General features: G+C 42.1%; 1 protein-coding gene across 2 annotated transcripts in view; it reads left to right on the top strand.

The window, feature by feature from the left end:
* Positions 1–12,586, top strand: part of rif1 (replication timing regulatory factor 1) — a 44,161-nt gene that overhangs the window by 10,043 nt on the left and 21,532 nt on the right. For both annotated transcript variants that reach the window (XM_061724112.1, XM_061724113.1), the window contains exons 6-17: positions 28–122; positions 2,019–2,208; positions 2,296–2,388; positions 3,211–3,349; positions 3,441–3,592; positions 6,210–6,324; positions 6,408–6,581; positions 8,520–8,630; positions 9,959–10,021; positions 12,069–12,172; positions 12,252–12,338; positions 12,435–12,508. In XM_061724112.1, the coding sequence (XP_061580096.1) occupies positions 28–122; positions 2,019–2,208; positions 2,296–2,388; positions 3,211–3,349; positions 3,441–3,592; positions 6,210–6,324; positions 6,408–6,581; positions 8,520–8,630; positions 9,959–10,021; positions 12,069–12,172; positions 12,252–12,338; positions 12,435–12,508 (1,397 nt within the window). The remainder of the gene's footprint in view (positions 1–27; positions 123–2,018; positions 2,209–2,295; positions 2,389–3,210; positions 3,350–3,440; positions 3,593–6,209; positions 6,325–6,407; positions 6,582–8,519; positions 8,631–9,958; positions 10,022–12,068; positions 12,173–12,251; positions 12,339–12,434; positions 12,509–12,586) is intronic.

Genomic DNA, 12,586 nt, shown 5'->3' with positions numbered 1-12,586 from the left:
AAGCTGACGTGTCTTTCTGCCGCCCAGGTACCGGCGGTGCTGACCTGTCTGGAGAGCGTGTGGAGCCGACAGGACATCCAGTCTGTGGTGATGGAGCACGAAGCCTTGAACGTTATCATCAGGTGAAAACTCGTGTTTTCTAAAGATGTGGTTCAACCCAAAGCTTGTGGGGATTTCTTTAGCCCCGGGGATTCGGAGGATCAAATCCAGCATCCCCTTCATCCCCGTGGTTCTGGTTCTCCCTTCGCTGTTGCAGCTCCAAAACTTTGGAACAGCCTGCCTCAGCAAATCAAACAGGCCTCCTCTCTGTCTGTTTTTAAATCTCTTCTCAAAACCCACCTTTTCTCCTTAGCTTTTAACACCTAGCAAGACAGTTGAGTTTATTTTATCCTTTTATTCAGATTCAGAGAACTTTATTTATCCCCGGGGGGCAATTGCAAGACAACTGAGCAGCAAGACGTTGAAAAAATCAAATAGAATAAAATGAACAGATAAATAAATGGGGCATGTTTCGTTATGTACAAAAAAATATATATAAATATAAGAATTTCAAAAAAAAAATTACAATAAAGTGACTGTAGTGGTATAAATAAAATATATCCCCCTGGAGGGGAGCCACTGAAATGCGGGGTGAAGTATGTGGGAGGGGTCCTTGATGATTTTATCTGCCTGACTGAGGGCCTGCTGGTTGAAAACCACGGACAGAGTTCTGACCGGCAGGCCGCAGTCTGTTCCTGTTCTGGATGCTGAGGGAGTGGAACCAGCAGGTCATGGAGAAGGTCATGATGCTTTCCAGGAAGGCATAGTAAAAAGTCATCATGATGTGAGTGCTGACTCTAAAGGAGTTGAGTTTCCTGAGGAGGTACAGCCGTTGGTGACACTTCCTGAGAATCTCCTCTGTGTTGGTGGAGAATTTCAGGAGGTTGTCAAAGATGGTGCACAGGTATTTGTACTCGACGACTACTACCTCCACTGGCTTCCCGTGAATGGTGGTGGTGACTAGGGGTGGGGAAAAAATATCGATATGACAATATATCGCAATACTTTTCCAGCCGATTCAATATCGATATTCAAAATTTGAATATCGATTTATTTTTTTATCCCCGATCTTTTTCCCATTATATCACCCAGTGCTCCTACCTAAGTGACAGTCCTGGGCATTGCCACTCTCTACCAACCCTGGGAGGGCCCTGCACTGAGCTCAGGTTTTATTTAACGTTTTATTTCATTTTATAATTTATTTTTTATATAACACGATTGCCTGTCCTTTAAAAAATGAAAAATAATGAACAGAGGTTTATTTATTTATGGATTTATATCTATACTGACTGATCACTGTGCCTGTCCTTGGTTTTAGTACCCATCTTTCTTGTGTTTATTATCATTTGCCACATAATTAAAGCAACCTCATACTAAATTTAATGTTAATTTCATATGATGTAAATAATATGAAAAACATATACAAATAAGTTGTAACTTTAGCTTGTATAGTTATAATAAAACATTGTTTTGTTTGTCCCATGAATTGTCACTATAATCTGATGAACGTGCAACTCGGATTTTAAGATCCATCACTATCATCTGATGTACATATATACAACTTGGATTTTAAGATGTGTAATGCATTTTTAAATGTTTCGGTGAACTATGTAGAATATAATAATCGGGATATCGCATAATCGGGATATCGCAATGTGTATCGTATCGTGGCTCAAGTATCGTGATGCGTATCGTATCGTGAGGTCCTTCCCAATACCCACCCCTAGTGGTGACTGCAGCAGCCAGATCCCTCTGTCTGCTGGAGAACCACCATCTCTTTGGTCTTTTATTCTTTATTTTATTTTTTTTATCTTCTATTCTATCCTTTTTATTCACTTAACTTATCATGACTGTTTTATTTATGTGCCTGGTGTTTTATGGCGTTTTGTCTTCCATTTGCCTGTCCAGCACTTTGGACCATGTTGGTGTTTTTAAAGTGCTTTATAAATAAAGTTGACTTGACTCCCGGCTGTTTGCAGGATGCTGGAGCAGGTGACGACCCCGATGGGCGACGCGGCGGTGCAGTGGGCCAAGCTGGTCATCCCGCTGGTGGTGCACTCGGCCTCCAAGGTGCGTCTGCGGGCGGCTGCTGCCATGGAGATGGGCATGCCGCTGTTGCTCAGCAAACAGATGGAGGTGGCGGCTGTCATCGAGCCCATCATGTCCTCGGTGAGTCTCTCTCGGACTGTCGTTCACCATCTCTGGAAGAGCGCTGAAAAAGAAACTTCACAGACTTGTGTGCGTTTGTCCACACAGAAACTGATCCCAGAACTACAGAAGCTCTTCATGTCCAAGAACGAAACCAACGTCCTGAAACTCTGGCCTTTATTTGTCAAGCTGCTGGGGAAGGTAAAGGGTTGGGGTTTGTGGGTCTGAAGCTTTCTGCTAATTAGGGATGGGCGGTATGGACTAAAACATTTATCACGATAATTTCTGGCATTTATCACGATTTAAAAAAAAAAAAAAAAAAAAAAAAAAAAAAAAAAAAAAAATTCTTTCTTTCTTTCTTTCTTTCTTTCTTTTTGGCTCCTTTCTTTCTTTTTGGCTTCTTTCTTTCTTTCTTTCTTTTTGGCTTCTTTCTTTCTTTTTGGCTCCTTTCTTTCTTTTTGGCTCCTTTCTTTCTTTTTCTTTTCTTTTTGGCTCCTTTCTTTCTTTCTTTTTGGCTCCTTTCTTTCTTTTTCTTTCTTTCTTTTTGGCTCCTTTCTTTCTTTCTTTCTTTCTTTCTTTCTTTTTCTTTTTGGCTCATTTCTTTCTTTCTTTCTTTCTTTTTGGCTCCTTTCTTTCTTTCTTTTTGGCTCATTTCTTTCTTTTTGGCTCATTTCTTTCTTTCTTTCTTTTTGGCTCATTTCTTTCTTTCTTTCTTTTTGGCTCATTTCTTTCTTTCTTTCTTTTTGGCTCATTTCTTTCTTTCTTTCTTTTTGGCTCATTTCTTTCTTTCTTTCTTTTTGGCTCATTTCTTTCTTTCTTTCTTTCTTTCTCATTTCTTTCTTTCTTTCTTTCTTTCGTAAAATATCGCTCATCCCTACTGCTAACACGCAAAATAGAACTTATATTTAGATTCAATTTCCTTTTAATCCCAGTTTGAGCTCGTAAAGCTGTCTGGCATTTATGAACCTCAACAAACGGAACGTTGTTTTAACAAGCGAGACATTAACTCGGGCTTCTTCTCAGCTGCTGCACAGAGGCGGCCCCTTCATCAACTCTCTGCTGCACCTGGAGGAACTGGGTTTCCGCAGCTCCTCCCCCACCATCAAGAAGATCGCCTTCATCGCCTGGAAGAGCCTCATCGATAACTTCGCCCTGAACCCGGGTGAGTTCAGCCCCTCCAGGACGACCCGCCTCGCAGCTCCTCAGCGATACCGTTCAGTCATAAAAGTCAAGTGTCTGTTTTTCCTTTGCAGACATCCTGAGTAGCGCCAAACGTATGAAGCTCCTGATGCAGCCGCTGGCATCCATCCACGTCAGGACAGAAGCTCTGATGCTCACCAAGGTGGAGGTGTGGTGGTACCTGGTGGTGCAGCTGGGATCCAACCTGTCGCCCAACTTCGACCAGGTCAGTTCTGGTGGTTCTGCCTCTCCGCCGCATCTCAGACAGTCGTAACGTTCCTGCTGCCAAACAGAAGCCGTTTTTCCAGCGTCAGGTTGCAGCAGCTCCTCTCTGGTTCCCTGCAGAACGCTCTCAGGCTGTTCCACCTTCAAAATCCAACATTTGTCTTTATGTTAGTTACTTCTGGCAGCCACGTTACTTGGGTTGGGTTGACTTTCAAACAGCAGTTGGTCAATTCTTTGAGCTTTGATGTGGATGCGCCGCCTGAATCATGTGACCTTGTGTGTGTGACGGTTACTGCTAGGGTTGCCACCTTTCAGAAATAGAAATAAGGAACACCTGATTTCAGCAGCGCAGGAGCCAAAAAAAAGCCCCAAAACTTCATAAAAATGTGTTTATTTTATATGAAAAAACAAAACACTTTGATTTAAAGTTTAAAGTGCTTTAATAGCATTGAACTTGCATGACTGTACAGACAGCTAACCATACTAGCAACTGAAATATCCTCCTATGCTACGTATGTCCACATCAGCCCAGATGTAATATAGCCTACAGGTGAAGAATATGGTGTAAAAGTTAATTTATTTCAATAATTCAACTAGAATATGGTGTAAAAGTTAATTTATTTCAATAATTCAACTAGAATATGGTGTCAAAGTTAATTTATTTCAATAATTCAACTAGAATATGGTGTAAAAGTTAACTTATTTCAATAATTCAACTAGAATATGGTGTAAAAGTTAACTTATTTCAATAATTCAACTAGAATATGGCGTAAAAGTTAATGAAAATACGGTACAAATCGTGTCCCGTATTAGTTCAATACGGGACGCAACATTTTTTTCTCAAATAAAGGACAATTCCGTATTTTACGGGACGGGTGGCAACCCTAGTTACTGCACAGACACCGACACCGACATTCAGTTAGTTGATGTCACCAACAACACGGAGATGGAAAACGCAGTACTGGTGACGTTTATCAGTTGTTATGCAGCCAACGTCTGTATTTGACAAAACTGAATCTGCCTACATGCAGGAGATAAGCTCTTTTATAAGAACAATCTGCAGCAGAAGTTGGATGTCACGGATGGTGATGCGATGCGCTTGCATGGTGTAATATGGATGGAAATCTCTTCAGACGGGGAGCTCAAATGCTCATGTTGATGCTGACTAGGGCTGAACGATTTTTTTTAAATCTAATTGCGATTTTTTTTTTTTTTTTTTCCCCTCAATATTGCGATTGCGATTTAATATGCGATTATTTTTTCCAAGGTCCTGTTCTCATGTATTTTTCAACTACACAAGCAATAAATCGGTCTGTTTTATAATAAACAATGTCAGATTTATTTAAAGCACAGATTACAACAATAAAGAAAACAAATCTGTGGCTTTACCTCTTTAACACGTCTACACACGAATGTTATTGGTCGTTCTCTCTGAACCCAATCACACGACACTAAACCAGGTTAAACTTGAGCTAAAACGAGGCGTAATTTAATAGAAAAACACAAAAAAACTCCCACAGGGAACAAAAAAACCTTCCTCACAGAGAACTCAGAACTTCTTCACAAGTAACTCAAAAATCACTCAAAAATAACTGGCAGCCCCGCTCTTTAACCTCACCTTTGATGAGCTGCAGGCTCAAAGCGCGGCTCCACTGTCCGCCGGCGCACGCTCGTGCTCGTCGCCGCGCCGACTCCGCGCTCATATATTTAATACATTTATAAAGCCCATATATTTATAAAGCCCCGCCCGGCCGAGCCCTAACACCGAGGCCATGGTAGATTTAGGTTACGCGGCGCTGTGACTTTCTTTCCCTGCCGGCTCTGCTCTTCCCGCTCTGCTCACTCGCACATTACGTGACCAGATCACGTGACTGGTGAAATCGCAGCCTTTGCGGTAGGGCTGGGCGATATCGACCAAAAGTCATATCTCGATATTTTCTAGCTGAATGGCGATACTCGATATATATCTCGACATTTTTTCTGTGCCATAATTGGGGTTTCCCCCAAAGCATTATAGCATAGCATCTCTGTTAGCTTCATTTTTTCTGAGGCAAACCCTTAAAAAAACAGTCAGTTTTAATACAAAGCCTCGTGCCAAATGTCACACAGGTTCCTTTATTAACAGAGGTCTGCACAATATCAAAATGTATAAAACAAATGAAATAAAAATAAACTGCCTGCATATATAAAATAAAAATGCTTCTTGAATAAAATAAAACAAATATCCCTTTCCTGCATAACAATTAAATTAAAATACACTGTGCAATTAATACAATGTAGACAGTAACAGGCAGACTTTTCCACTGAGGTTGACAGTTGTGCAAATAACAAAACATTTGTGCAAATCTCAAATAAAACATTCAAGTCAATTTGTCACAAAATAAGCTATATCAAAATCATAAAAAAAAATAAAAGAAATTTATTTTTTTTAAATCGATATAAACGATATTGTCTCGTACCATATCGCGTTTGAAAATATATCGATATGTATTAAAATCTCTATCGCCCAGCCCTACGCTGAGGGTTGTTGTTCCTCGGCATGTTTGTGAAAGTGACTTTTTAAAGTTCCCTGCATCTGAAGTCTGACTCCTGTGTGTGATGTGATTGAACCTCTGCAGGTGTCTCTACCTCTGCTCCAGTCCACCATCGGGTCCGACTCCTCGTCCGTTCCCGGCACTCCTTCCCGATCCGTCACCCAAAACGGAGCGGTGGCACCCAGCACCCCAAAGACGGGTAAGACCTGACCGCCCGCTCGGCCTCCGCCCGCTTGGCCTCCACCTGATAGACCTTTGAGCTGTCGTGTCCGTCTTCTGCAGGCACCAGTTTTAACGCCTCGGCCTCCACGCCCCGGATGAGTCTGAACTCCAGCCTGCACGTTTCCTCCACCTTCCCCTCCATCCAGCTGCTGGGCCTGGAGATGGTGCTGCACTACGTCCTGGGCCCGGAGGTCGTCGTCACGGCAGCCAAGAACAAGGTCACCCTGAGTCTGGGTGGGTCCGAGCTCCACGTCGTTGTTTTCTCGTCCACAGCGGAGCAGCGACGCTGCCGCGGCGCTTCTCATGTTTCACACATCGGTTTTTTGTGTTCTGCATTCCCTCGGTGCTCCAGTGTTGAAGACGCGTTTCCGTGCACTCAATAACCCTTTTAAAACCCGAATATTGGCAATAACCCGAATTTGCACGGCCATGTAAACACCATTAACCCCTTTGAATAACCCGAATTTGCTCATATTCCGGTTTTTAAAAACCAGAATATGACCCCTGGGTTACTCCTTTTCTAACCCGAATAATCGGTCATGTAAACGCCAAACGGGATTTCCCCATCAAACGGAACATGAATTTGTTTTCTGCGCATGCTCTGTTCACAAGGAATCCTGGTTTTTGAGTCCAGGAAGTTCTTCTAAACACGGAGAAACGCAAGACCACGCCACACTTTTGGAGTGAGGAGGAGACTAATCACTTCATAAATGTAATGAAGGATATGAACATTTTGGCATTTGTAGACGGTAGAAAGTACCGGGATAGGGAGATTTACAAGAAGGTGAGCGAAAAGTTGTGCGAAACAGCATTTGTTTTGAATTTGGATACAGGAAGAGGAAGCGGAAAGGACGCTAATTGCATCATCACGTTCTCCGCGCGTCGCTGGTTTGATCCATATATCCCAAATGATTAATCACCATGTAAACGGAATATTCTGAATGTTTCAGTAACCGGAATATTAGCAATAACCTGAATTTTGACTGCATGTAAACGTAGTCAATGAGGAAGGTTCCCCTCGCTGGCAGCGCTGTTTCGGTCCCGCCCACGTCCCCCATCTCCTCGTCATCTTATTCCGGTCGTCACCCGGGTGTTTTGAAGGCTCCAGTAGCTCCTCCTTAAAAGTCCCGTCGTCATGGTTACTCATAACTGATGTTAAACACTTAAACAAACTGTGATGTAACACAACATCCAAACCGACTTTAAAAAAAGTTTCAAATTGCTTTTTATTCATATTTTGTATGTATTCGTATTTGTCAAAGTTTTCTCATGAAATGGGTCTGGTACGTCCCCATTAACAGGCGTTACCACCGGTACAGAACATACCAGACCAATCGCATCGCGGCTTTATGTGCTCATTTATACACGCGTACAAGAGCCACAGTTCAGATCAGCTGACATGGCTGCAGAGGTACCAGTGATACTGGGACCGGCACATTTTTACTGCAACGCCGACGGCAGTCATCCCCCGGCGTTCCCACTTCACCTCAGCGTTTCCATCCTACGTAACACGTTGTTTCTATCTGAGGCGGTTTCTACGGCGTCCACCAAAATCAATTAAATTTGGAGGCCATAATTCCGGTGTTGCCATGGTAATCGAGCCGGGTCCTTTAGTCGGTCTTAGATGTCATCGTTGAAGTATTTGACCTGAGCGTGTCGATGCATCAGATGGCGTAATGAGGCAGAAACAGTGCTTAAAGGAGCCGTCTGTAAGAAATGTCCAAAACTGGTACTGCAGTCACTTTCAAAATATTGTTGAGCGGCGTGTACCCTCCCCCTCCTCCCCCCGACCAGAGGTTGCCAGGTAGGCTGCAGAATGCAGCAGGAACGTAGGCTGCCATGGCTGCGATAATAGATAATAGAGCCGAGCTGGCAACCCGGATGCCGAAACAATACTGACTTGGTGATTGGGAGATAGGTGGAGGGTGGAGCTTCAGGCCAAAACAAAAAAATGACAACATAAACATCAGTTGAGGGCTGCAACTCCTCTTTTTAAACTGGAATATCCTGGCTTGAGTGCTGTTGTCAGTGACATAAGTATTTGAAATGAACATGATTTTTAAATGTCTGTTGACATATCGGGATCATTTTATGATTCGTTTTATTATTGCTCTTACATACAGCTCCTTTAACCGTTATCATCTTTACAAATGAAATGTTTGATGTCCGCAGAGCCCCTGAAGCAGCCCCTCCTCACCAGCGCTCCATCCTTCAGCAAGCACGCCGCGGTGCTCATCTCCAACGTCAGAGACGGCTTCATCAACGTCGGCAAAGATGCTCCAGGTACATGTCGGCAAAACTCCACCTGAAGTTAGATTTTTTCCTTCATAGGAAGTTGGGAGGCAACATAAACGCTCAGCTCGCTGGGATGGAAACAGCTGTTTGATGTTTGTTGTTAAATCAAACCTGGTGACGGACTTAGAAACGGCTGTCGGCTGCGATTGAAGCTGCTTTTAGGCGACTGAAAGAGCTGCTCGTTAAGTGGGCGGAGGGTTAAACGGGCGACATGTTTTGATGAGTCTGAAGTCCTGATAAAGTATCATCCATGTGTCCTCAAAGGTCAAAACAAGGCAGAGCAGTTCCCTGGAACAACATCACAGACACAACAGTTTTATCTCTGACCTTCACGTTGGGGAGTTGAGTAGAAGAGCAGCCACGGGGGGGGTTGTGTTAGTTCATGTTTACGTTCCAGTTTAAAGTGTTGGACAGGTGTCTGAACGATGCTCACAGCCGCAGCGTTTAAGGCGGAAAATAAAAGTAAAGAACTGTTTTACGGGTTGTGTTGGGATGAAACCAGTGATGTGACTAGGGCTGGGGATCGATTCAAATGTCAAGAATCCATTCTATTCCGATATTGATTTGGGTTAGTGTTATTAAAACAGTTTTTGAGCTGTTGCATGAATTATATGACTGTATTATGCAAAATATTACTACTAGTATTATATTAAGATTCAACAGCAAGTATTGCAGCTAATGATGCTGTAAGGACCAATCAGCTCCCAGAATGCTGATAGAACTGCTTTCAGAAACATCGTGTGGGTCAGAATTACCAAACAGATCCAGGGAGGAAACAGAGACGGATGAAATCGGTTTTATTTTTTCCCACATTACGTTTTTATTTGTTCCATTTTCGGTCTATTTTGGTTTTTAATTTTTGAGCATTTGGTTTTTATAATTTTTTGCAAATGTAACCCCAAGACAGTATATAAAGTAATTAAATAGACAATTTATGCAATTATAACCTAACACTTTAATGTTTTCATACCTTTAAACATATTTAAAGGCAAAAACATGGCACCAGTTATTCTAGTGTCCAATAAACATTCCTTTTTTGGGGATAAACAAAAAAATAACCAGAATTTGTAATGTAATGATGAAAAAAAATACAAATAAATAAAAGAAAAAACCCCCCCCAAAAAAAAATTTAAAAAAATCGATCTTTAGACGTATGAATCGATTTTTAGGAATTAATATGAGAATCGATTTAGAATTGGGAAATCGATATTTTCAACACAGGCCTAGATGTGACCCCTCAGGAGGGGTAAATGCTCACGTTTGTGTGTTTGAGTTGGAGCTCCATCTGATGTCGTTTCTTGTCCTTCCTCCCGCAGAGTCTCTGTTGACCGTCATCTGGACAAGTCTCATCCGCTTTGTCAACCTGACCATCGACTCTGGTAAGAACGGACCGTTTTCTACATTTCCTCAAATTAAATTCAGGACTTTCCGGGGCCTCTGTGAACGTCTTGAAACCCATTTAATGTCACCACTTTGATGAAATGATCACACTGCTGAGCAAAAATAAGACGTTTGTTGCTCTGGATCAAGCTGCAGACTCCGTCCAGCCTCGTCTTTCACCATAAGAGGTTTCTCCAGATACGGTGCAGGAACCGTGGGGAGGAATTGAGTTTGAGTACATAAACCACGTCTCTGGGAGTTGACTTGTAGGAGAGGATCATTGGAAGATGACGCTTTAAGGACTAGCTAAACCGGATATGGATCAACTCTCATTCAAACATACTTGTGATTAAGTTTCTTTTTTTTTCTTTATTATTATTATCCTCACATCTTGCATTACACAGCTGGTGTACAATTGGTTTACAATTATTGTCAGGGAGAAAGAAAAACATCAGCATGTCAAAACATAGCTGTTGCCCTATAGTTGTGTAATGTTGAAAGAAACAAAACCTGCGTACAGTTATATTTTTTAAGGAAAAACGAACAAACAGAACTAACTAAAGACAAAAAAAAAAAAAAAAGCTACAATGATGAATCAAAACGGGATGTATGGGCTTGTAACAGCGACTACATTAGGTTGTAGGGAGACCAAACTACAATATTATAAGGGTTTGGATATACACACACATGAATGAATGAATGAATGAATTGTTTATTTCGGTTACATTACATTATTTGCAATTCAAACTGTGTGTGTGTGTGTAAATGACAAAACACTTTCATACAAGTTTACACTCATCAGTTTCACACAAAAAATAATAATAAACTCTGTAACCGAAAAAGGAATAGGCTGAAGCCAAAGCTTATAATTGCCTACCCTGTACTTTCCAACAGAAAACCCAGATTATCTGCAATATGAAAAGAAACAAAAAGAGAAATTTCCCTTTAAATTGTTATGCTTAACCAAATTATACTCCAATCATTTAGCATTGTAATCCTTAATTATTTTACTTTTCAATATTTTTTTTAAAATTCAACAGAGATTTACACAGTTTCACTTCATCACTAAGTTGATTCCATAATTTGACTCCCAAAAATTAAACACATCTATATTTAACATTAGTCCTCACACGACATCTTTCAAAGACCCACAGCCTTCTTAAATTATAATTTGTTTCTCTTAATTTAAAGAAATGCTGAAAACAAGCAGGAAGGCTATTATTCTTAACTCGAAACAAAATTTCTAATGTTTTTAAATATACAATATCTATGAATTTTAATATGCATGACTCTACAAATTATTTATTAGTAGTGTCACGATAAGAAACTTTATTTATTATTCTTACAGCTCTTTTCTGGAGTTTAACTATAGGGTCTATATAAGTTCTATACGTATTCCCCCAAACCTCCACACAATATGTCATGTATGGCATGATAAGAGAGAAATACAGTATGTGCAGACATTTTTTTATCCAACAGATCCCTTGTTTTGTAAATTATACCAATAGATTTAGATAATTTCTGCTTAATATAATCTATATGTGACATAAAATGATGTACGTATAAAACGCATAAAACCTGGCAGTCCTTCAAACCCACAGGGAAATGACCGAGAAAGTAAGTGAGTGGAGACAAGTAATTTAGTTTCTAGGGAATTGTGCTTGTGATGAAGTTTCATAATGCGTACGAACATATGAGGTCATACTGATTAGAAATATAGAAATCTGGTCCTGTGGCGGCTGCTCTGCTGCCGGGCTCCTGCAGTGTTGGGTCCGGCCTTCCAGCCCCACAAACAGCACCCTGAGGGGTCCAGGCTCCGTCACCTGGGGGGGGGACCGCAAGGCTCCGTCCTCCTCCCCTACCTGACCCACTCCCACCATAGTCATCATCATCAGTTTAAGTCTGTAGATCTTTGTTGTCTGTGAAGAGACGATGACGCTGAGGGGCGTGTCCCCGATGATGAGGCTCTTCTCTCATTGGACAGACTCTCATCTTCCAAAGAAGCCAATCTGAGACATTGATGGTAGTTTGTTGTGGTTCTGTCAGTCGGCAGTAAAAAGGAGCGCCAGGGCTGCGAGGCGCTGACGCTGCTGCTCCAGGCGCTGCAGAGCATCGTCGCCTCGGAGGCTCTTCCTACACACAGAGTTCTGGTGAGTTTCACCGGGAAAGTAGTGGCGGTACAGTCCAGACGTCCCGGCATTGTGAGACTGCAACATCTTTTTCCTTCAGATCCTGTTCGAGGCCACAGTGAAGAAGATTCCTCCGAGAGTTCTTGGCTCCGCGTCCTATCAAGTCGGGAAGATGGACGTGCTGAATGTTGGTGCCTTCCCTCTTTTTTTTTTTCTTTTTCTCCCGTCTTGTCTACAATTGTTCCTGTTGACGGTGTTGCTTACACCTTGTTTCCTCCCTCAGGGAACGCCGGCCCTGTTCCTCATCCTGCTGCTCTTCAACAGCAGCATGCTGCCGGTCTTCACTGAAGACGAGAGGTGGGTTTGCGCTGCAGCGCCGTCGTTGTCTGCTCACGACGGCAGGGTCGTGATCTGGCTCGCTGGCAGAGTTTGAGC

Source organism: Cololabis saira, chromosome 6 (assembly GCF_033807715.1).
Source record: "Cololabis saira isolate AMF1-May2022 chromosome 6, fColSai1.1, whole genome shotgun sequence".
Lineage (NCBI taxonomy): Eukaryota > Metazoa > Chordata > Actinopteri > Beloniformes > Belonidae > Cololabis > Cololabis saira.
This window is presented reverse-complemented; position numbering and strand designations above follow the sequence as displayed.